The sequence below is a fragment of the Dysidea avara genome, chromosome 9 (assembly GCF_963678975.1).
Source record: "Dysidea avara chromosome 9, odDysAvar1.4, whole genome shotgun sequence".
Classification (NCBI taxonomy): Eukaryota; Metazoa; Porifera; class Demospongiae; order Dictyoceratida; family Dysideidae; genus Dysidea; species Dysidea avara.
In genome coordinates this window covers 19,915,576-19,939,432 of record NC_089280.1, presented here as the reverse complement: position 1 = coordinate 19,939,432, position 23,857 = coordinate 19,915,576, and the positions used below count along the sequence as shown (strand labels likewise).

The following is a 23,857-nucleotide window of genomic DNA, read 5'->3' as shown; positions in this document are numbered from 1 at the left end:
AGACTCTTTCGCTTTTTGGCTTTGCCATATACTCAACATAAGACACTAATTCCAAAAATTCTGCTAAGTTTGTTTGCTTTAAGTAAAGCAGAGGTCCAGGTTTGGTTTTGCATATAATTCTACCAGAACACTGGTCCTAAAGCATCATTGTGGGGATGCCATGATGGATAGCAGCTATGGAACTGTTTTGGATGGCTTTACTTGCAGCTAGCATAGATTCATTAGTCCATATTAGGCATTTCTTGGGGGCACTAACACTGGCGGAGCAGAAGAAGTATGTTTTCCACTTGGACTGAGTCTTTTTACATGGTCTACTGTTTCATTATCTAATCCAACAACTGAATGTGTTACTGTATAATACTCTCAATAGCAGCTTGACGTATTATATTGAAATACGTCAAGCGATTAGCCAATAGAATTAGTATTACACTTGTTTGTCAAGGTCCCATGACAAAAATCTATAATACTAATTTGATTGGTTAAAATAGTGTGGTGTGTTTATATTAGAAATAAATGTCCGACTTGACAACTATTGTTACCATAGTGATAGATGCCCCAAGGTATGACATAATATGGTTGCTTAGCAACGGTTGCTAGGTAACCGTTGCTAAGGTAAAAGTCATTTTGAGACCATAGCAACGGTTGCTAAGTGTGATTGGACTTTTGCAGTGGTTATTTTTTGAATTTCTGTTGCCTAGTAACAGTTGTTATGGTTGTCGGATTAATTTACAATAGGACGGATGGTTGTGGTATTTGGGATTAATAGTTCTCGCATTGTAAACAGGAAGGAAATAGTGCTCGGCTTCGCCTCGCACTATTTTACTCCTTCCTGTTTACAATGCTCGCACTATTAATCCTGAATACCACAGCCATCCATCCTATTACATATACTTATACAAGCAGATAACCGTAGGTATAATATACATTCATCAACCTACTAGTGTAAAACCAAGGTAACAAGTTGATGTTGTGCTACTTCTAAAAACCAGGCGCCATGCAGCTAGCTAACTCATCTGGAATTAACTATAGACAGTATATGCTACTATGAATTAACCAACTATGTATTACTACTTTACAATAGGGTAGTTTTGGGTTTTGCAATAATATTATTAGCTAATTCTCGTATTTTGTAATTCATGAAATATTCGCAATTCGTTCAATTACGTTGCTATGCATTGCTAAGAAAGCGTTTGTTAAACAAACCGCTTTTACCAACATATTACGCACAGAACTATCTTCTAAACTGTTTTATAGTGTGACTAATGTGTTTTTTCCCACAAATTCTCTTGACAAAGCCTCAAAGCTACTCTTCATTTTCATTCGCGTACGTAAGGGATACGCCCCCTTTCAACTCGAAGCGATAGGCTATTCCTGGTAGTGTACGAGGCCTGCACCGTAGTTTTTCAATTGCTAAATGCCTGAAAACCTCAAGGGGAAGGTAGTCTGAGGAAAGTCACCACACCCGTATTTCAGTCTGCCGAAAAGAAACCACCTCAGAGCAAAGTTCACCTGTGCAGAAGTTTAATACAGACTTCATTTCACTTTTACTTCTTACGTAAAAGCTGCTTTTACCGTTATTAAACGATTTTGCTCACGTGGGTACGTACGTACGCGCCTGGTTTAAAAAGCGTATCTCCTTAAGGTTACGGGATAGCGAGCGACTGTCAAACATAACTTTTATTATGTAATTAAGGCGGGCTTGGTGTTGTTGTGTTGTGTATCAGCTGGTAACAGGCTTAAATTGTTGGGAGAATAATAGCGTGCTGACTGGACAGTTACAAGGTACATAGAAGCAACACACTTAGCAACTGGCGCACCTGTAAGCACATGCGTAGTTTTGCTGTTTAATGGTGATATTTTCCTGAACCAAAAATCAGGATTGTCAAACTAGTTGTTAACATTTTGTATAAACAGACTACTAGTTTGGTTTCTTGTCTAGGTCCTGACGGAGCCATTTGTTAGAAATAATGTTTCTGGTGCTTGTGATATCAATTTAAAAATTAATTTTGTGACCACAGTGTCCTGCTTTAGGCCATATTACAGTCATATTTCAGCAACTACACACATTATTCACAAATCCTCTTGTCAGTCCCTCACAAGTGATGTTCTTCAAATCTTAGAATTGTTAGTAAGTTCTCATGGTTCTTCATTGGTCTGATTTTTGGTTCATAGTTTTCACTAATTGGCATGGGGACAACTCATGTTTCCATAACAACATTTGTTGATTAATGAGAAGTTAAGAATGCATAAATATTTGATAACAATGCATTAAGAAAAATCAAACCCCTAATCATGAAAAATGATTGATAGTGTACATGTGGGGTTTACAGTATCCCGTAACCTTAAAGAGATAATTATTTCATTGATACCAGTCGAAACGCAAGTGGCAAAATTATGCTTTTTTACGCGTATTTAATTGCACGGCTTTTCCCGCGAAGGCACCAGCGGTAATTGTAGTAAAACACCATCTCTTTTCATACGCTTGTAACTTCCTGCTGTGACGCTACACATAATTATCCAATGGAACACGAAATAATACGTCAGCTGCCTTTCCCACCGTAACCAAACCAGACAGCTGGAATATGCTAGCAACGAAATAGAGACCCAGAATGAACCAGGTGAGTATTAACACAGTGGTTTTGCATGTAGTACAAATTTGTTTCAAGCCATACTAGTGTTGTTAATCCATTTAGTTAGAGAAACAAAGGCTTATGCTCGAAAATAAAGCTTTAAAATGTTGTGCACTTTAGTTGTTGTAGCCAGATTCGTTAATTATTTACAAGACTATTTTAACACATGTTTTTAATCAACAATTTTAAATTTAGTCATCAGGTGGAGACTCCTTGTGCCAGAATTCTGCTATCACTGCTCCTGAGTCAGCTGAAGAGTAGACCTCACAGTGCTGTGTCCTGTGTGGAAACAGAGTTAGTCAAAAATTAAGGTATATCAATGTAGGGGCTACAGAAAAAGAGTTTTTTAGTTGGTAAACACCTACCCGAAGATAGCAATATTTGTAAAAAACATTGGATAGAAGCAAAACGCTACAATGACATTCCCCACTATACCCCGAAATGGAAAAATAGTATACAGACATCTTCTAAATCCTGTATACACCCTGCATGCACCAACAAGTTAAGTGATAAACTCATCAAGCCTGCTTTTGCTAACATAAGTGAACTTGAGGAAATGCTTGGGGTACAGTCATCATCAAGTACCCCATTCCTCCTGTGCCCAAGCTGCTATAGTAAAGTTTATCGTGAGCTAAATCATCCACAAAACTGCTCTTCTTGTGGAGCTACACCTAAACCTGGTCAGAAGCTTTATCATCACAGTCCCAACCCTGTAGTAGTTTCAAAATACATTACAGATACAACTGGAACTGACACTGTTATATCACCAGATGACTATATTTGTACTATCTGTTATAACACACACTGCACTATTGCTAAGTCCACAGATTATAAACCAAATTGTAAACCAAATGGGTCAGATGAAATGTTACAAAAATCTATCAAGGAATGGGCTACAAAGGAAGATAGCAAAACTGATCATCTTACCAAAGCCATAGTTTCATATATGTAGCCCAGCACTTATTGGTCCAGAAGGCCCTTTTACTTCCATGGATATGTCAAGTGTTTCTTAATGTTTATGGTATTCAGCCCTCTGAGGACACCAATACTGTTCAAGTTACCCTAGACGTGGGAGATAGCAGTGTGAAATTTACTTCTTGTTGGCTACTACACCAACTAATCACTCACCTTGATGGTTACATGATGTACAAGTGTGTTCACAAGAAACTTGGGACTGTATTGTATCGTCAAGGGGGAGATGTCATACGGTACAAATCAGCCACAACTTAAACACACGTTATTGCTACACGCAATACCCACGCGTGGACTTCACTACTTATGCAGCCACGCACACGAATTTGCACGATGCCAAAGCACGAATACACAGTTTTGCGTGTGCAGCATTGAACTTAACACTCTTTGTGTAGCGAAAAACATGGGTCGAATGTCTATGGAGACCAGAAGGAGGGTTATTATATTGCGACATCGAGGGTATAAGCTTAAGAACATCCAGCTTCGACTTCGCGATGAAGGTATTGAGGTGTCGAAAACAAGCCTCTGCCTATTGATCAAGAAGTACAACAATGAAGGCATTATATCAGACAGGCTAAGACCACCTTCTCGCGCTGCTAAGCTATCATTCCAGCACTTACGAATGATCGACAATGCACTAGACCAAGATGACGAGATCACATGCAATGAGATACGTCGTATGTTAAGAAAGAAGGGTGTGAATGTATCTTCTTCAACTGTTTACCGTGCCAAAAAGCACTTAGGTACGTCAGATAAGTTTGGTATAAAAATAGCTAGTGTAAGGGATGCTCCTCGTAGAGCCTAGCTGGGGAATTATTGTTAGTACAGCTCCGGGCTTATTATGAATGCATTAACACGTGTACGCAGAGTATACTGAACTAACCGTTTAAACTGTCTCCATAACTCTTAACAGGTTTACAAGACTGCTCTTTACTGCAATAGACGCGTGATGATTTCAAAGTAAGTAAATTAACAAGAGCCTCTTGAATCATTTCTTAGGCGCTAAATTCTAATTTGATAATGTGCTTTGAACCACGGCTGTGAAAATTATTTTTGAGTCCACACCCTAGGCTAATGCTCTATTCCCTCAGCTAGTGTATTCTGTTGCAGTGGCCTTATGAAAAAAATGGGCTTTAGTGCCTGGCGTATTCCCAATATATAGTTTGTTGAGTATGCTGAATAGTCTTAACAGCCAACTCGTGTTATCACTCAGCAGATAATTTCACCTTAAAATAGCATGCAGAGCTTTAAAAATAGTTATGAACACCAGAACAATAATTATTTCTAGAGGCTGGTCGCTGTGTGCATTCAAGTAGCTATGGTCACAAACTAATTGTCATGGACACTGAATTATTGGGTGAGGGTAAATTCCCTAAACTGAGCACTATTTACATGTGTGTAGATGCAAAAAATCACTTAGTGCATACTATTACAGGATGGGTATCAAGTGTGCCACACTACTGTCAAATGATACGAAACAACAATAAGCAAAAGAGGTTGCTATGGTGTTTGCAGCAGAGGATCAATTGTGAGAATTTTAAAGATGTGATATGGTCGGATGAATGCTCTGTTGCCATTGAACGAAGCAGACGCACTTCAAGACGAAGAGGGCAGCCACGAAAGTTTAAGCCAAAACCTAAGCACCCCTTGAAAGTGCACATTTGGGGTGCAATCAGTATGAGAGGTGCTTCAAGGGTAATCATGTTTACTGAGAATTTGACCGCAATCCGATATGCTACCATCTTGAAAGCTGGACTATTGCCATTCATAAAAGCCAAATTTCCCCACAGTCATCGATTCCAACAGGATAATGACCCCAAACACAGAAGTCGTTACATACAAAATTTTTTCACCAAACGTAAGGTCAACTGGTGGAAAACTCCAGCAGAAAGTCCGGACCTCAACCCAATAGAGAAAGTATGGGGTTCAATGAAGAACTACCTACGCTCAGTACATTTCCGCAAGCTGGAAAACAGGAATCTTGAGGGTCTCAAATCTGGCATCAAGAAGTTTTGGAAAACACTAACACCCAAGACATGTCAGAGATACATTAACCACATAAAAAAAGTGATGCCAATTGTTGTTAAGCAGAGAGGAGACGTCTCTGGGCACTGATGTGTACTGTACTCTTTCAACTATGTAACTATAGTTTAACATGACCCAGTATTCTTGTATAAATTTTGATTAATTGACAACATTTGACAAAACATGAGATTAGGGGCACTTCTTAGCAAACCGAAATCATCTCTGTGTGTGTTTGGGGAGGGGGGACTGTTTAGAACATAAAAATACATGCAAAAACGAGTCTGAATGCCATAAATGACACAATTGTACTATTTTTGATGAACTAAAAAACATGACAAAACTGATTACATTGACAACACAGTACATAAAACAAACGTGAGTACTGAACGAAACAAAACAGTACATAAAACAAAACTGTGTACTGAACAAAACCAAAGCAATCAATTAACAATGTAACCAGTAAAAGCCAAACACAAAAAAACTGTTGAACCTAAATCATGTTATTAACCATTAAAAGATCCAGTCACTTTTGAAAACAATCAGTTTTTTGCAGATCTTGGTGGCCGATTCAACCTCCGTCCCATTTCATCAATAGATTTGACACACTTCGACCAGGCCAGTTGCTCGTTCTCTGTGGATCGCAATGGCCACATCTTAAAGGTGGCAACTTTTACGGCTGCAAGTATATCTTTGTCTAATTTGTTTTTGCCACGTTTTCCAGACACGTTCGATGTCATTCTGACAGCCTTGGAAATGAAACATTTAATCAATCTAGCGGCAAAATTTGCACGGGACGAACTTTCCTGCTTCCAATTTTGTAGAAATATTGGGTTAAACACCTCTGTAATCGGGTAAAGCCTATCATTTCTCTTTGGTTTCTTTACATTGAAGGAGCGAACAGGTAACTTCTTGCGTACCTCATTATCATTACAAACAGAGGACTGGCCAAAAGCTGCACGATTTATGCCTGGCATCACTATTGGTGGCGGCAGAGGAGGGACATAATTTTCATCATATACATCGGCTTGCATTTCTTGAAAACTACCACTGTCGTCTGACAACTGAAAATCAAAATTGGGACTGCTGCTTAAATTTTCATTCCCAGCATATGTGTGGTCAAACTGAGAATGGCTACTCCAACCTGAACTACCCAGAACATCATTAAAACTGTTGGTTTCATTGAATATGTTGTCGGCATAAGACATGTCCATAGTACCACCGTAATCAAAACTTTCTCCCTCCCTGGTTCTGTCATCCATTCCATAAGCATCAAACGATGCCTCCATCGGAGAATAAACATTACGATCATTATACCATTTAGCGGCACTCCTTTCTGCATTATTTTGATGGCGAACATCAATATTGAAAGTGTTCGTGGAATACTTATTCGGTCTACTGTAATCGCCCTCATAACTCGATGGTGCACGGTTGTAGCTACCCTGCTGTCGCACATCAAAGTTAAAAGTGTTCCCAGGCGAAGAACTTGCAACTGGAGGCCTGGTACCTGTCAACTGTGGCACCTGCTTTCTCTCCTCAGCCTGGTTACCCGAAGAATACACTAATTTCTTATGGCTTTCTGGTGTTGACTCCAATGCTATGGTAACTTGATCTGTTAGCTTGGATAAGCCCAGTTGTAGCTACAACAAACACAAGAGCCAGTCAGTATACACACATTAAATTAAACAGTTTATTCATACGTTTCTCAATTCTCCAAGGAAATCAACTTCACTTTCGTCGTCTGATCTGTCTTCCTGCATAATATAAAATAGTAATTTATGACATAAATAATGTACACACAACACTAGCAGCTATAAAATTACAATATAATTCAAAAACAGAAAGATCTGTTTATTGCCAAATTGCCTTAGTGCGAGGCATGTAATCAGTAGTTTTGAACATTCTGTGTTGTTACCAGATATTGGAAAACCAATCCAAATTACACATCAGGCAAAATCAAATTAACACCGCCAGTGGTAAGCTCTACATGTTTTGACCCACAGCATCGCTCAAACTTTTCTTGATAGATGTCTTTTTCTGGGTTGTGTGAAGGCCTCAAACAGTGATAGCCTTAGTGAGGTCCTGGGTGGCAAGAATCAGTGGTCTATTGGTGGATGGCCTTTTTAAGTTGGCCAAACATTTTCTGTGTTCACTCTGCTGCATATCAGCCACTAAGGAGCCACTGTGATTGTAACTTTTAGCTTCAGTATTTGTGCAATGCCATTTTACAGTCTATTCCTTTCCCCCAACCTGCCCACACACCCACCCACCCTATTGTGAGCATCCATGATACCTTGCACGTCCAACAGTTCAGATTGTCCAACTTATTTGCCAAGAAACTGTAAAAGCAACCTAAGTTCTTTGAATGTTCTAAAAAGTAATAAATTTATGCATCTTGTGTGTAAATGTCATAAGTGTGCTCATTACCCTTGGTGAGCTAAGGTGGCTTGAAATCTTTATAACTATTTATCTCGAAACATCTAATGCATGATTTCAATCAGTTTTCCAAAATGCAGCAACAGGTTTATTTGTTTATAGCTAATGTGAACAAAGGAGAGTCAAGGAATTTCTGTATACACACAACTACTCTCATTCAGAGGTCACTGTCTTGCACCAATCAGGTAATAAATTATTCAACAATAATGACATGTCACAATCACCAGTTGTACCATTAACAACTTATGCCTCACTGTAGATGAATATCAAAAACAAATTTATCGTAATCCAATTTATTCAACTTTCTTATTAACTTATCTTGTAAGAAATGAGTGGATACTGTGGGAATTATTGCAGAATGGAATGTCTTTTGCTAAGTGCACACATATAGCAATATGCCAGGTTAATCGCTGAAACAATTCTACATGGCTTGGAACAGCAATAGATACCAATAGTTGGCTGGGAAAGCAATTAATGGGATTCATACAAGATTTTATAAACTTGAAAGTGCATAATATTTCACAAACTATCGCAAAAACATATTGTAGGCTACCATGAAGCATGGGAGAAATACTAAGCTAACAAAAACTTTATTTGTAGGCCAGACAAATTTTTTTATACTGCTGCACTTCATTATTAAATAATGACCACCCACAGTGAAAGTCAGCAGAATATCTTCTTAAATTTGCATATTGTTAATAAACTTAAAAATCAATAAACACACTATCCAATTAAGTGGCATTGTTATTTTATATTAATATGTGTTATCACTGTACCTCTTCAGAAGTAGAAGCTGGTGAACCAATTTCAATTGTAAAATTGTCTTTGTCTTTATTCCCCTGTGATTATACATTAGTATAATTATTGTACATCAGGATTACAACACATACAGGTGTCTTTTTAGGTTGTTTAGCCTTTTTAGTCTTTGTCTTTCTTCCATCAGACGGAAGTTTTTGTTTCATTGGCACCTGCTTCTTACATTTCTTAGATGTCACCTTCTTAGTATGTGGCTGCTTCTTTTTCGATAGCTGTTTCTTTGGCGGAGCCTACATACATAATATTAATTTAACACAGTAATCACTATTACATAGCATAGCTATAGCCTGCATAGTTGAAATATCTGTTATCCTAGACCTCAAGCAGTCATGTGATATCACATTGTTTCCTAACTCTACAAGATGGATTACAGTGTATTTGAGTGTTGTTTTCTATGGTATTGTTTTAAATATACTGTGGTACCCCTGCAGAGAATTTAGCTGTTATTGGGAAGGCAAACTGTGCTCACTGGTTATTCCAACCTTGTGGAACTAAGTTGTTTGCATCTATTTAATGTCCCACTCAGGAGAGTGTTGATTCTTCAACCCAGCAAATACTGAATATGCTAATTCTGTGATGCGAGGTATTGTTGAACCCCTTAAAGACATGTTAGAAAAACTAGTATAGCCAGTCATAGAATATTTTGAGCTTTTGAGAAGTTCACCATCACAGTCAACACAAATGAATGTGGAGGAGATATCATAAAAAAGATGTCGAATCGTGTCTTAGAGAAGCTAACACTATCAACCAATCAGTGTACAATCATAAAGTCTTAACACATTTATTTAATTAGTATTGGCTAATGTATAGTACACAATGTTTGATCAAACCAAGTGGAGTTGTTGCACCCTGGGCTAAGCACCTGAGCTGATTGCCCAGTGCATAATCTTTAACCAACTAGGGAAAGTCATTGATCATCCTTAATCCCAAAGAAATTATCACCATTTTACCACCATTTGGTGGGACCTATATACTCAGAATCCGCTAATTTCCTCAATCATATTACGGTACTACTCTTTCACAATAACACCCAATTTAACGTATCTGCATGCTTGTGAAGAATAAAGAGGTAGGAATTTAGAGTGGGAGTAATAAAGCTTAAGTTGCTCCCGCAGTAACCAGATTGGAATGAAGCACAGAGTAATATTTGCTGGTATTCAGCTGTTCTAGCGTGCTTTGCCTGCATTACCAGTTTGACTAGTTTGCCTCCTAAAAGCTTGACACTATTTGGTATTAGTCCCTAATTCCCATGCGAACCATGTAGTGTGCTAGTTTTGTGCTAAATATTCAACAACCAACACCACTGAGACCCTTTCAGATTAACCCTGTTATTTGTATTATTTATGGTGTAAAAAGAACGATCATGGAAAATAAAGAAAGCGGCTATACACGCAGTAACAACTTATACAAAGTCTCATTAAGTACTAAAAGTATGTACCTCACTGCACCTGTCTTCTACTTGGTTGTCCTCTTTCCCTGTGTCACTGTCATCATAGACCAACAAATGCTCCTTTTCTGTGGCTTCACGTTCATTACCTAATGAATATTTCACCAAGTTGGCTAAGTAAATCATAAATATTAACTTAATACAGTATTCTAAAAATGCGTGATTTATGTCTGGAGAAGTGGGTTTGGTTAGTCATGCCTGAACCAGACCACTACTGATTTGTCCATATGCAGGGAGCTGGTAGAACATCTACCAAGACCAGACCAACTCACTTTAGACAATGGTATGCAGTGTTTCGTTTGATGTGTGGAGGTCTCTTGTTTACGAAGAGACTTCGCAGCAAGTCTCTTAGTGCTAAGAGACCTGCGGTCAGGTGACAACCACAATTACACACAGTAATGCAATTTAATAGCCTTTTGTGGCAATTAGTATTTAACACGTTAGTAAACACCAAGCAAAGTGAAGCGATTGCGAGCCGATTGTAACGATCTTGCATAATTGATGGCTGTGTTTCAGCAGTATTACTGTTTAGCCTGGCCAAAATACTGAAGCTGGCAAAGCCCGCGATGAGTAATTCAACTTGTGGCCTTTCGCCTAGTATTTACCGATTTATACACCAAGTATTAGACAGTATGGCCCGTTAAAGTCGTCGCTACTAATAGCTACAACTAAAACTGTGTCCTTTACTCATGTTTAATGGATTTGCTGGCTACGTATCCACTCAGTTCACCACCGGAAAACTCGCTTGCATTGGTGTTTACAACAGGCTCGACAACAGGAACGCTCTGCACTAGGTTCAGTGTTTGTACACCATTGTCTAAGTAAGTTATCCGCCTTGGTTTCTATGTTGCATCATTCTAACACCTCCTACTCAACATTTATTCCCCGAAGAGGCTGGTATTTGCTGTCTAACTATTACTTAGAAGGTATAAATATGATATAACCATAATTGCCAGACCAGTTTTTCCATAATAGACTCATCCTTTCAGCTATAAAAAGGTGTCATGTACTCAGTTAACAAGCTGATGGTTTGTGGTCACCAAAGACCAAACCCTAACAAAAGTGATGGTTGAAGACCTAGCCTATTTTTCTGATTGACAACATAATTTTCTGGTGGGAGGTGCACAACATAACAAAAAAACCAGGTACAGTAGTTTGCACATGAATCTTGCAGAAAATTATTTGAACTGACAAGCCAAATTGGATGCACGAACGTGTTCTTACACAAAGTGAATTCTAGGCCCTCTGCCAATCTGGAATGGCTCTCATTGCGAAAAGTGACTTTTGTAACATCAACCACCACTATCAAGTTTTAATGAACTTAAAGACACTTCAAAATTCAACAGGCAAACTCCACCAATGCATGCACCTGTCAACAAGAAATTAAACAGTACTACCAAGAGTTAATGGTACTACCAGTAGGTTATTATTGGTATAGGGCACATGTGGACAAGTTTACAAGTATGAATGCAATTAGCCTCCTATAAAAGGTAGTATTTAACACCTCAGATTACATCCAGCACTGCAATAAAGGTACAAGTTTTCTGTAGCTGTTTTAGCCCCTTGCATCAGTTGACAAGTTTTAAGTTGCCTGTTATAAAAATAATTGACAAGCCAACCATAGGCACTTGTTTACAACTATAGTGAGACACACACAAATGCAATTAGCCTCCTGCTGATCAGTAAACAAACTAGAATGATGGATTTGCTATTTCATTATAACATAGATAGTAGAGTGGGGGGATTTGAAACTTCTATTTTTCACACGTTCTATCCTCGTCTACGAGGAATTTGACACCTTACTTTTACAAAGATACATAGCCTATAACATAGAACTAATGTATATGAAGCTACACAGAAAATCTCAATGCAAAACATGCAAGTACCTGGCCACTAGAGTGACGAAAAAAATTGTGAAATCTGGTGATATCCAGACGCAACGAGACGAAATCCCTTTCTCTGCTGCTGCTGGAGTTCCAAACCACCCGTTGCTCAAGGTATAGCATTAAACAAGTCACAGAACAAGTTTCAGGCGAATCTAAGCTACCATGAGCCTTTGAGAGGGAGGAAAAAAAATTGAGAGCCACTAAACAGAGGTGTGAAATATAAATGGCGGCGTGCGAGTTTCCAAACCCCCTGATTATAATGAAGTGAATAAGCAAGCCATATTCTTTAGTTATTATTTGTCTATTTAAAGCTCTGCATGGTGCTGGCTAACACACCAGTTATAATAAGTACAAATAAACTGCATCGTGCACACTGTAGTTTACAACATTCTTACCAATAAACAACACCTCGGCTGAATATTTCTTTCCATCCGACCAACGGACAAAGTAGGTTTCGCCAATGACAATGTCTTTATCTTCTACTATATTCTTTCGCGGAACTTTCCCTACTGTACCATCATCGGCGTATGACACCACAGCGTAGGTCTCCTTTTCCTCTGAAAAGTACACATTTCACGCTAAAATTTCTACGCCTACTTCAAAAAACACACCACGTTTATCTCTCTTTTTCCTTCTTTCACGAAACATATCACCTCGACTCACACTGTCAACACAACAACACAACGCTACAACAACGTGGCCTCGAACAGAATTGCGCATGCGCGCTAGCAGAATTTGTTTTAATGCCTACCGATATCTTTGAAGGACGATCTCACACCGGGTACAGAGTTTATAATGTCAGTGGACCGCGTATGTATTTGTGTGTGCCTACTATACTTTGTTAGTATGCTTGCTATGTATATTTAACTCTCGTTAACAGTTGCAATATGTAGCTAGGGCGCACGCACATTTTCTGGTAAGTGTGCGAATTACTCGCTAAGTCTCGCGAGGCTTCACACGATAATCAGGTACACGAAAATAACACGCGTGTTCCACGCGTGGATCGTTTAACTTGTGGGTGATTTGTACCGTAGTTGTATTGTCTTGGGCACTCAGTGCATCACAACCCCCAAATCAGTACTTATCTGAACCTGAAATCCAATGTCAAATACCAGACGTAGACACAACACTAAAGGAAGCAAGTATCATTGTCAATAATTTATTACATGAAGAAATAAAGAAGTCATCTCATTCACAACCATCTCCCAGCTGTGCGTTACTTAACATTAACGAAGAGTTAAATAGTATCAATCCTCTATTACTTCAATTTTTAACATCAATAACAACTACAGTTAGAGATAGAGAGACCACCAATGTTACAGAACACATTAAAAAAATTCGATTATTTTTCATTTTAAATCAACTCAAGTTCTGCACAAATCCCAAGAAGCCTACACCAATCCACGATCTGATTGCTGATGTTGTAGAAGTTTGTGGAGGGTCACGGCTACTAATTAGTATTCTAAACAGATTAGGGTGTGTCTCCTCTCCAGATATCCATGATAGATTCGTAACTCAACATGCTATAGCTCAACGTCAATCTAAAATCTGGGATGAAATCCCAAACAATAGATTTACAATAGCCTCCATTGATAACTTCGACATGCTGCAAAGTTATGCAGCAGTTTATTGTGGCAACCAACATAGGAGTTATCATGGCACTACACTACAGCTAGTACAACCAGATCCAGACAATTTAGTGTTACCATCTACAGCAACCAGTTCATCAGAAGGTACTGCAACACCGAGTGCCCCTTGCAAAACAACCACTGACAGTTCTCCACCAATAACTTCATCCAGTCAACAACATGCATCTTCTGATAGCCATCACAAACTGGGACCCAAGCGTCCAAGAACTGTTGAAGTCCACTCCTTAGCATCAGGTCTCACTACAAACAACACAATACAAACTTCACAAGTATACATGGAAACAACAGCAACAACATTAGCATTTAACCATTTTCTACAGACCAGCACTGAACTTAATGAAAAAAATAACTTACATGATCTATTATTTTCTTATGTCCTTCAAAAGCATACCTTACACTATCAGGCAAGCCAATTCCCATCAAAAGCAACTCTTTGTGAATTCAGATTTTGTTTAGAGGACAATAACAACTGTGGTCATCAACACCCATCATACATGGAGCTAATAAATGAAAACCCAGATAGTATGGAAACCATGACACTGGTAACAGAGGACTTGCTTGACAAATTTGATAATGTACAGAATGGATACGTGCTTTTAGTAGGTGACGGAAAAACATACAAACATCTTATGAACATTAAAAAACAGTATAGTACAGCCCTTCAAAAGCTGTTATTCCCAGGAGATTGGAATATTTAAAAAAATTATCAACCAATTCTTATGAAAATTTATTATGCTGCTGGTCTGAAGGAGATAGCCAGTAATGCAGGGTACCATGGTAGTACATTAAAATCTATAGAACAATGCTCTAACTTTAAACGTATGCACTACTTTCTCATGCAAGCATGGGAAGCCCTTTACAGAGAAATATTGCATACTTACCTTAGTAACTCCAGCAACACCATCACTATGGATGCTAGTTGTATCCTGTTGTCTAGTATACAAGAAAAGAGATCGCTGCAACACATGGTGAAACGAACATCTGAATTAGTGAAAGACAGCCATACTAATAAAGGTTTCAAGGATTTCGTAGATAGGATGAGTGAAGTTGATCAGACATGGAAGTTTTGGGCCCAGTTTGTCTTTAGAGATTGCTTCTCCTACATTAGCCTCTACTTGGCTGTACGAAGTAGCAACTGGAAATTACGTGTAGCAAGTCTGAAACAGATGGTTCCTATATTTTCAGCTTTCGATAGAGACTACTATGCTCGCATTATCCCACACCACTTAGCTGCGATTCAATGCTACCCATCAATTGTTCTAACCTGTCTGGAGAAAGGAGGCTTTACAGTAAATCTCACCGGACAGCAACAGCGGGCAGTAGCATTGGATGAAGCGCACGAGATGTGCATCAACAAGGACTTAAAGACTGCTGTTGTTCGTCCAACAGAATCATACTTGCAGAAAACGAATTTGTTTTTCAATGATCGCATTATACTGTACAAGAACCTATTACATCAACTATTTCCTCCACAGTCAGGTAGCCACATACATCCATCAGAAATACTAGATAGTTCTCCTCAGACATACAGGTGCGAAGATAACATCATGGAAATGTGTAATTTGATTATTTCTAAAAGTTTATTTCCTGCCAGCCAATGCAACAACAGAGGTTTACTGAATGTATTTACAGGCCAGCCAGCTACTAATGAGCAAACCAGTGACATGCTTTCATTCTATCAAATCGGTAAACAATCATATCAAAATTATGTCAAATATCACATATTGCAAACTTCTGGTATAAAAACACCTTTACGACAGCACAGATTGATAACAATGTCAACTAAACCAAAAAAAGCTCGCGGTACTGACAATGAAAGAGAAATGAAGCAGAAACTCACATGTCTGCAGCGGAAACTTGTTTGGGTAAAACATAAACATCAGCCATATATCACATCTGAAGAACAGTATTCAGAATTACCTAGAACTCTGTGCGATGAAGATGGCAATCCACACAAGAGGAACAAGAGCAAATGGACAGACAAGCTATCTACTCGCTACCAGAAGGCAAGTCCACCAGTATTTACAACCACCTTACCTGTAACACCACAAGTTGTTATTATAGATGCTATGTTCATCATTAATACACGACCACTACGTCAAACCAAAACATTTTCTGACTATGCCTGTTTCTTGTTTGAACAGTTTGTCACCCAATACTTTAGAGCTGGAATACAAGAAGTACACCTTGTGTTTGATAAACCACATAGGCATGCTTTCAATCCTAAACAGTCCGAGCACAGAAAGCGATATTCACAGAATAGCAGTAATCACCAATATGGCTCATTCACTCCTACCACAAATATCCCTAGTAATTGGCAAGAAAACCTCCAGTCCCAGCAATGTAAACGATTGATAGTTGAAGCTATTGGGCTTTCTCTGTTGCAACATGGACGTTTCTTACTTAAGGGCAACCAACGTTTAGTTATGGCTGGGTGCATTTCAGGCTTAGGTGAGAATAACGCATGGCTATTACATGCAGTAGAATTGACAATAGAACAGCCAGAGGAATACTATTCGAATGCTGAAGAAGCTGACAACAGAATCTGGTGACATGCTGTGCAATGTCATGCCAATGTTATTCTCATTTATTCTCCAGACACGGATGTGTACAATATTGGGCTAAGTCACTTAAGCCAACATCCCAATACTACCTACGTGATGAAAAGAGGTACATCAACATTAACAATTTAAAGTTAGCACTAACAAGAGACTCCGACCTTGGCAATCTACCTCAAGGAAATGAATTATGTCAAATATTACAATCTTTGTTTATTAGCACAGGGTGTGACTACATTTCCTACCTCAAGTTTATAGGGAAGGCGACTGTCTTGAACAACTTTTTTCAGTTTGCATCATTTATTAGTGGTCACAACATGCTAGGGTGTTTACACCAGACATCTGATGACAAACACTATGGTTTTTTGTCATTTATTAGACTTGTTGGGACATGCTATTTTATGAAGCATGCTACAGGTTTTGCAGCACTGAAAGGCCATAAAACACCACTACATTTGTTTAATTCAATAGACCCCACACTACAGCCAGAGGAGCAGCATCGAATGTGGTTGAACAGTATCAGAGAAATTGTGAGTGACAGAGTCATAATTGAGGAGGACAGGGTGCCCACTATCACATCACTTTGGCGACACTGGCTCAGATGCTGCTGGGTGAGTCAGATGTGGCAGAATTCTGGCAAAGCAGACATGTTTGCATCACTTGCATCTCCACAAGACAGTGGGTGGTTAGTTCAAGAAGATGGTAAGTACGTATTTGATTGGGAAGCAACTGAGGTCCGACAAATGATCAAAGACATTATAGAATTCCTAACAAAAGGGTGTAGCTGCACAAAAGGCTGCAAAACTCAGAGATGTGGCTGTAGAAAGAGACAACGAAGCTGTGGACCAGGATGTTTGTGCCAGGGATGCACCAATTTGAATATCCCCAAACCACCACCAGATGGGGAGCCTGTATTCCGTAGAATACGGAATAGCGGAATAGCAGAATAACGGAATAAGCGAAAATCACATTCTAAATATTTTGTTATTGTTTATAGCCTCTATAACGTTTTAATATACATTCCTCACCTCGTAGAGAACACAATCACGATGGCACCGATCCTCGGGCGATCTTTAAATAGGATATGTACAAAGATATTCACTCTAGAACAATTTAACTAAGCTAAACTACTGTTAAATACACTTCACTACATAATCGCTAGAAAATTAGAAGTTCTTTGTGCTATACTTACTCATATCAGCTGTCACACACGAGCAGCTAGCTAGCTAGCTAACTGGCCGAATAGTTTAGGACAAAACAATCCACTCCCTAGGTAGCTACCCTGCATGCATGGAATAATCTGACCTTTCTTATAACTCTGTTACCATTTCCTATAGTGTTTCAAATAAATTCGGAGGATGATACTGCTTTCAGCTCCCAACATCAGAGCTCCAACCTCGGCTCTAACACTTCGCATATAACTCTAATAAATTTGGGAAGTTACTCGTGTATGACAGCTGGTATGAGCAAGTATAGCGCAAAGAACTTCTAGTTTTCTAGCAATTGTGTAGTGAAGTGTATTTGATGGTAGTTTAGCTTAGTTAGATTGTTCTAGAGTGAATATCTTTGTACATATCCTATTTAAAGATCGCCCCGAGGATCGGTGCCATCGTGATTGTGCTCTCTACGAGGTGAGGAATGTATATTAAAACGTTATAGAGGCTATAAACAATAACAAAATATTTAGAATGTGATTTTCGCTTATTCCGTTATTCTACTATTCCGCTATTCCGTATTCCGCAGAATACAGGCTCCCCACCAGATGATGGTACTGAATCAGAAGAATCTGAAGATGAGCCACAATGTGAAGGTGATGAGTGTGAGCTATATGAAGAGGAGGTTATAACAGAGGATTTATTTTTAGATAGATATGATATTGTATAACAGAAACAACTAATCACATACACTGTGTGTATAATTATTAGCATGACTACCATGTGTGGGATAAGGAATTTAATGCTAACCCCACTTTTGATAAATGTCTGCTTTTGTTGCAAGAACAAACATACAGCTATGGGGATGGCTACAGTGGAACCACTCTATAAATAACGGACAATTTGGGAGGCAGAATTCCAGGCCTAAATATGCTGCAATAGGTGTTTTTCTCCTTCAGCGGCAAAACATATATTGACTGGACCAATATCTTTATATTGTCTCCTTTGTTAAGGGAGGTTCCACTGTATTGCAACACCAGCTGCAATAAGTGAGTACAAATTTGTTTCATAGCCGTAAACGCCTTCATACAGCTTCTAAACATACTACATACAAATCTTTTCACTTTCATAGACTTGGATTTTGTGCACTCTTCTTACTTTATCCACAGCAAAGCGAAATCGGGAGCAGTTAAATTCCTGTTCAATTCTACCAAGGAAACATTTCCAACCTGCACGATTCATGATTAAAAAAACTGCATAGCTATCTTCATAAATCATCTCTTGAAGTGCTTTTGTTCGAAAACAAGCCAGAAGCTCAGTGGTTGAAAGGCATTTTTCTCATCCGTGTGGCACGTCTCGAACGCCATTTTAGACTTCTCGTAAATTGCGCGTACAATTAAAAACTTCCGTTTTTTGACGGTTGCGTCCCGACTGTACCAACATGTGCACAATAAGTGAGGTTAAAATTTCTTACAGAGCAGATTTTGCAATATCCCTTTAGGGTAGGAAGCAGAAGTGGAAACATGAAAAACTCAGAGAAAAATTTCAAAATGACATCATAAATAAATAATAATTAATAATGTTTGAGAAAACTATGAGGCCTAGGGCTACGCACTAACCTGAAAAATAATCCATGTTGTATGAAGACACAATCGTATAATACTTAGGCCTCTTCATGCTGGTGAAGAAACAGATGTGTTATCACTATATAATGCCCATCACAAAGTAGTGGGTAACAGCGACTATTTCGATTGGAAGACAAGTAGTTGTTATGCCTGCTTAATGAACAACGTGGTTGAAAGTTGCTACTAATCGCTGGAGGTTTGTTAAAACACTTTGATAGTCTTGTTTCTTCAGGCTTGCATAACTAGGCTACCTTCACTTGTGTATAGGATGGGAGAAAGCCTCACCTGGCAGGTCATTGTGTGAAGAAGGTGCAGTTTCCAGCTAGTAAGTTTGTGTGATGATGCATAGCTCTCTACCTAAAGCCTTTTAGTGCCAGGAGTGCCTGGACTGATCACTGATATGGGCCCTGAGAAAACTATAAATATTCACTGCCAAATTGCATCCCACATACACCCTGACGGAGAGAACAAACACTACATACACAAAATGTGCCCCTGGGCTGATAATTGCTGTGTGCATGGTTGTGCTTGCTATTAACTGCTATTAGTATATGTAGCTATTCTGTCACCATCAGCAATGCTCCACATACTTGTGTACACTGACATACCCATGAAATTCTGGTATTGCATTTTAGCTATATTTGTTCTCCAAAGTTTTATTTCGTCTTGCAGCATATCCACAGCATCATGTGATTGTTTTAGTACAAATGACCCAGCTTATGATAAATATACTCTCTACAAAGCTCAGATATCAGTTGTAGGTGACAGACAGTTGAAATACTCTGCTTTTATCCCAATCTTACTGTGATCTGCTCTTGGCAATTCCAGCCATGTGTTAATCCAGCGCCCTGATCTATTCTCATTTAAACCTATCATGTGACACAAACTGTGTATAAATGTAATAAGTGTTCGTTGGATGTTTAAGCTTCACTGCTTGTAGGCATCTTCAATACCATGATTCTCACAATTCAAAGTGTAAGCTCACGTTCTCACATCTCCACGGTCGAGTAATCAGAATTCATACTGACTGTAATTACATAGTAATACATCCCTTATGTTTATGTGCCAGTCAATTCCTCTAGAATTGTATTACTGTGTATGTGCATCTCTTCTACCTACACATACTAATAAAACAGTAACTATATGTAACACTATTAAGAATCCTCCACTGAGTATTAAGCTTGCATCTGTAGCACCACCTCATGGGCACACTTATAGCTATGTAGCCTGCAAGGAGATTTTTGCAAAACATATATATATATATTATGTCATTCTTATGGCAATTTACTTTAGGCTTCTAGCTAAACTCATGGCTATCACTGAACCCTACATATAGTTCTTGATTTATGATTTTGTGCGCTAAACTACTCTATGTCAGTCCTGAAACTTGTCAGTTACCTGGCTGCAGTCATGGCCATACAACTCGACTCCTTGCAATAACAGAATCATCATCGCAATTTACTGAATCCTTAACACTTCAACACATATCATATCATTGCATAACTTTAACATCTAGGGCTCGTGGAAGCAATATTCAAATCATTGTTTGTGAACTTTTATATATCTAAAGCACTTTTCTTAAATGAAAGATACATTATCAGGCCAATACTGTACTTGAAGGTAATGAAACGACACTTGGAAATGTAGTCACAAGAACAGCAGCACTAGCCCAATGTAGACAGTAATTAACCGAACAGGCTTGTTTATCACCTGTTCTTGTCAGCGATACAAAAGTTATAACATTACAAGTTTGTACCAGCTGCTAGAGCCTAGCTGGCTGATGCGACTGTTCACACAGGGCGAAACTTTATAGAGTGGTTTTTTCCCCTACCAAACAATGATGTGAACTGCAGGGGAGACATGCACCTACAAGTAAAACTGGATAATTATTTTTATAGTATTACCATTGCTTTGTTTACAATTATCTGTTAGAAGATCAGTACAAATTTGCCATTTTGTGGCATGATGCAATAAAACGCAACAAGTTATTACAACATGAACATATTTTACAGGATGTAAAATTGACACTTTGTATGGCTTGACAATCTGTCCTTTTAGGGTACATTACAGTGCATTCTCTGCTAACAGACTACTCTGTGACATGTGAAAGTGTGCAGTTGAAGAATAAGACAAATAAGTATGAACAATGTTGGTTGTTGATGTCATAGTTAATATTGCTGATGTTTAAGTTGATATTTTCACATGTTTGAATCAAAATAGCTATACAGTTTCATAAGTAACAGCTTCAGTTGTGAAACTTTAAGAATTGCTTATGTTGTGACATATGACATGTCGTGACATATGACATGTCGTGATATAAACCTCTATGACATGTGACATAAAAATTTCTATGTCGTGGCATCCCTAGTAGGTTGCCTAACTGGCATATGTACATGGATATATGTGACTTTGTCCTAGTAATTATACAACCAAGTACTAAAGATAATATGAAATGCGGTTAAAATTACGTTATTAATTAAGAATGAATAAATAAATGTTTGAGAAAACTACAAGGCCTAAGGCTTTGCACTCACCAGGATTAGAATCCATGTTGTATGAAGAGACAATCGTGTAATGGTGGGTGTTTTTGTGGAGGTGATAGAAACATACGATGACTCTATTTAATGCCGATCAAAACATTCAGCACGTGACGATCAGGCGGATTCTAGACAAGTGAACTACTGTTCATTTGTGTTTGAAAGTGGGCGACAGTAACTATTTTGATTGGAAGATGAGTGGTTGCTAAGCCTGCTTAATGAACAACATGATTGGAAGTTGCTACTAATTGCTGAAGGTTAGTTTGTGTTGGTTAAAACACTTTGATAGTCTTGTTTCTTTAGTCTTGCGTAACTAGGCTACCTTCACTTGTGTATGGGATGGGAGAAAGCCTTACCTGGCAGGCCATTGTGTGAAGAAGGTGCAGTTTCCAGCTAGTAAGTTTGTGTGATGATGCATAGCTCTCTACCTGAAGCCTTTTAGTGCCAGGAGTGCCCAGACTGATCACTGATATGGGCCCTGAGAAAACTGCATAAATATTCACTGCCAAATTTCATCCCACATACTGAATGCTAATGGAGAGAACAAATACAACATACACAAAATGTGCCCTTAGGCTGATAATTGCTGTGTGCATGCATGGTTGTGCTTGCTATTAACTGCTATTATTATATGTAGCTACAGTCTGCTGCCATCAGCAATGTTCCACATACTTGTGCACACTGACATATCCATGAAATTCTGGTATTACATTTCAGCCACATTTGTTCTCCAAAAAAATTTTTTGGTCTTGCAGCATATCCACGGTACCATGTGATCATTTTAGTACAAATCACCCAGCTAATGTTAAATATATACGTAACTCAGATATCAGTTGTAGGTGACAGACAGTTGAAACACTCTGCTTTTATCTCAATATTACTGTGGTCTGCTCTTGGCAACTCCAGCCATGTCTTAATCCAGTGCTCTAATCCATCCTCATTTAAACATATCATGTAACACAAATTATGTACACTTAATGTAATAAGTATCCGTTGGATGTTTAAGCTTTACTACTTGTAGGCATCAGATTCAATACCATGATTCTCACAATTTAAAGTGCAATCTCACATTATCACATCTCCATGGTCAGATAATCACTGAATGTAATTGCATACTAATACATCCCTTCTGTATATACGTCAGTCAATTCCTCTAGAATTGTATTACTGTGCATCTTTTCTACCTGTACACACTGTGTTGGCCATGTACTGTTTGTACATGCCCCATTAGTAGGTTGTCCCGTTGGTGATTGTACTTGGTTGTATTTGCCCCGGGCCTAGTTATACAACCAAGCACTAAAGATAATACGAAGTGTGGTTAAAATTACTTCATAAATAAATAATAAATAATGTTCTCGAAAACTACGAGGTCTAGAGACATGAACTAACCGGGGATAGATTCGCCTGTGAACGAAGGCACAAATGTATAATCGTTGCGCCCATTTGTGCTGATGACTTAACCATACGTGTAATTCTATATAACACCCAGTACCACACCCTTGCTTAATTACAGATTACGCTAAGGAGAAGATTAGCGAATGTCTGTAGAGTGACTACAGGAGAGCCAGAGGCCACTTTACACGTAAACAAGAAGATTACAAGTAAGTTTTTATGTTTGTAACATCTCAAGTCTCCATGCCAGCTGCCAGTGGATTCATTCACATAAAATATGTAATTAAACAATACAAGAAAACATTAAAACACATGTCACGCTCTTTACAATACAGTTACATATAAAATACAAGTAAACAATTTTGTCTTGTGTAGCTGGCATGGTGAACTCCCTTTGTGTTGGTGTCAGGCAATTCAATACGTGCTTAATCTTTTTTGCCTTCACCTGGCTTAGCTACTAGGCTCTGGCTGGCTTGGCTGTCTTCCTTTATCTGGTTCATCTGGCTTGCATACTCCTACAGTATTGTGTATCTATCTCCTGCAAGTTGTGTATGCATAATTGTAGTGTGTCACCCATCACTGTGCTATTGCTACACCACTGATGAACCTTATTTAGCTCTAGTTGATGTTGATACTATGCTGTATATTGGCTAATAAATTTTATCGGGTGATATTGCCTGTAATGTATTGCTGCATACAATACTGCAATAATGTATAGTTCTCTCCTGTATGT

At 38.5% G+C, this 23,857-nt stretch overlaps 3 protein-coding genes across 6 annotated transcripts in view; 1 reads left to right on the top strand and 2 right to left on the bottom strand.

Moving 5' to 3' along the window:
• The window catches only part of LOC136267113 (nucleotide-binding oligomerization domain-containing protein 1-like), a 42,309-nt gene that overhangs the window by 7,552 nt on the left and 10,900 nt on the right, over positions 1–23,857 (top strand). The window lies entirely within an intron of this gene.
• LOC136267565 (uncharacterized) lies at positions 6,167–9,484 on the bottom strand. Its single transcript, XM_066062726.1, has 5 exons — positions 9,434–9,484; positions 8,951–9,106; positions 8,837–8,899; positions 7,325–7,378; positions 6,167–7,264 (listed from the first exon to the last, which is right to left on the bottom strand). The coding sequence occupies exons 1-5, from the start codon at positions 9,482–9,484 to the stop codon at positions 6,167–6,169; spliced, it is 1,422 nt and encodes a 473-aa protein (XP_065918798.1).
• LOC136266853 (uncharacterized) lies at positions 10,046–13,139 on the bottom strand. The gene is made up of 3 exons (XM_066061877.1): positions 12,821–13,139; positions 12,605–12,766; positions 10,046–10,412 (listed from the first exon to the last, which is right to left on the bottom strand). Exons 1-3 carry the CDS (start codon positions 12,927–12,929, stop codon positions 10,294–10,296), a joined length of 390 nt encoding a protein of 129 aa, XP_065917949.1. The 5' UTR covers positions 12,930–13,139; the 3' UTR covers positions 10,046–10,293.

What these genes read in the sequence shown, in the direction of transcription:
- LOC136267565 (XM_066062726.1), bottom strand. Translation starts at nt 9,484, where the DNA reads ATGTCTTTAAGGGGTTCAACAATACCTCGCATCACAGAATTAGCATAT. An exon ending in CAGCTTCTACTTCTGAAGAG is followed by an intron (nt 7,379 to 8,836) that starts GTACAGTGATAA and finishes TATATTATGCAG; the next exon opens with GAAGACAGATCAGACGACGA. An exon ending in TCCTTGGAGAATTGAGAAAC is followed by an intron (nt 7,265 to 7,324) that starts GTATGAATAAAC and finishes TGTTTGTTGTAG; the next exon opens with CTACAACTGGGCTTATCCAA.
- LOC136266853 (XM_066061877.1), bottom strand. Translation starts at nt 12,929, where the DNA reads ATGCGCAATTCTGTTCGAGGCCACGTTGTTGTAGCGTTGTGTTGTTGT. An exon ending in GAAAAAGAGAGATAAACGTG is followed by an intron (nt 12,767 to 12,820) that starts GTGTGTTTTTTG and finishes TGTACTTTTCAG; the next exon opens with AGGAAAAGGAGACCTACGCT. An exon ending in AGCCGAGGTGTTGTTTATTG is followed by an intron (nt 10,413 to 12,604) that starts GTAAGAATGTTG and finishes AATATTCATTAG; the next exon opens with GTAATGAACGTGAAGCCACA.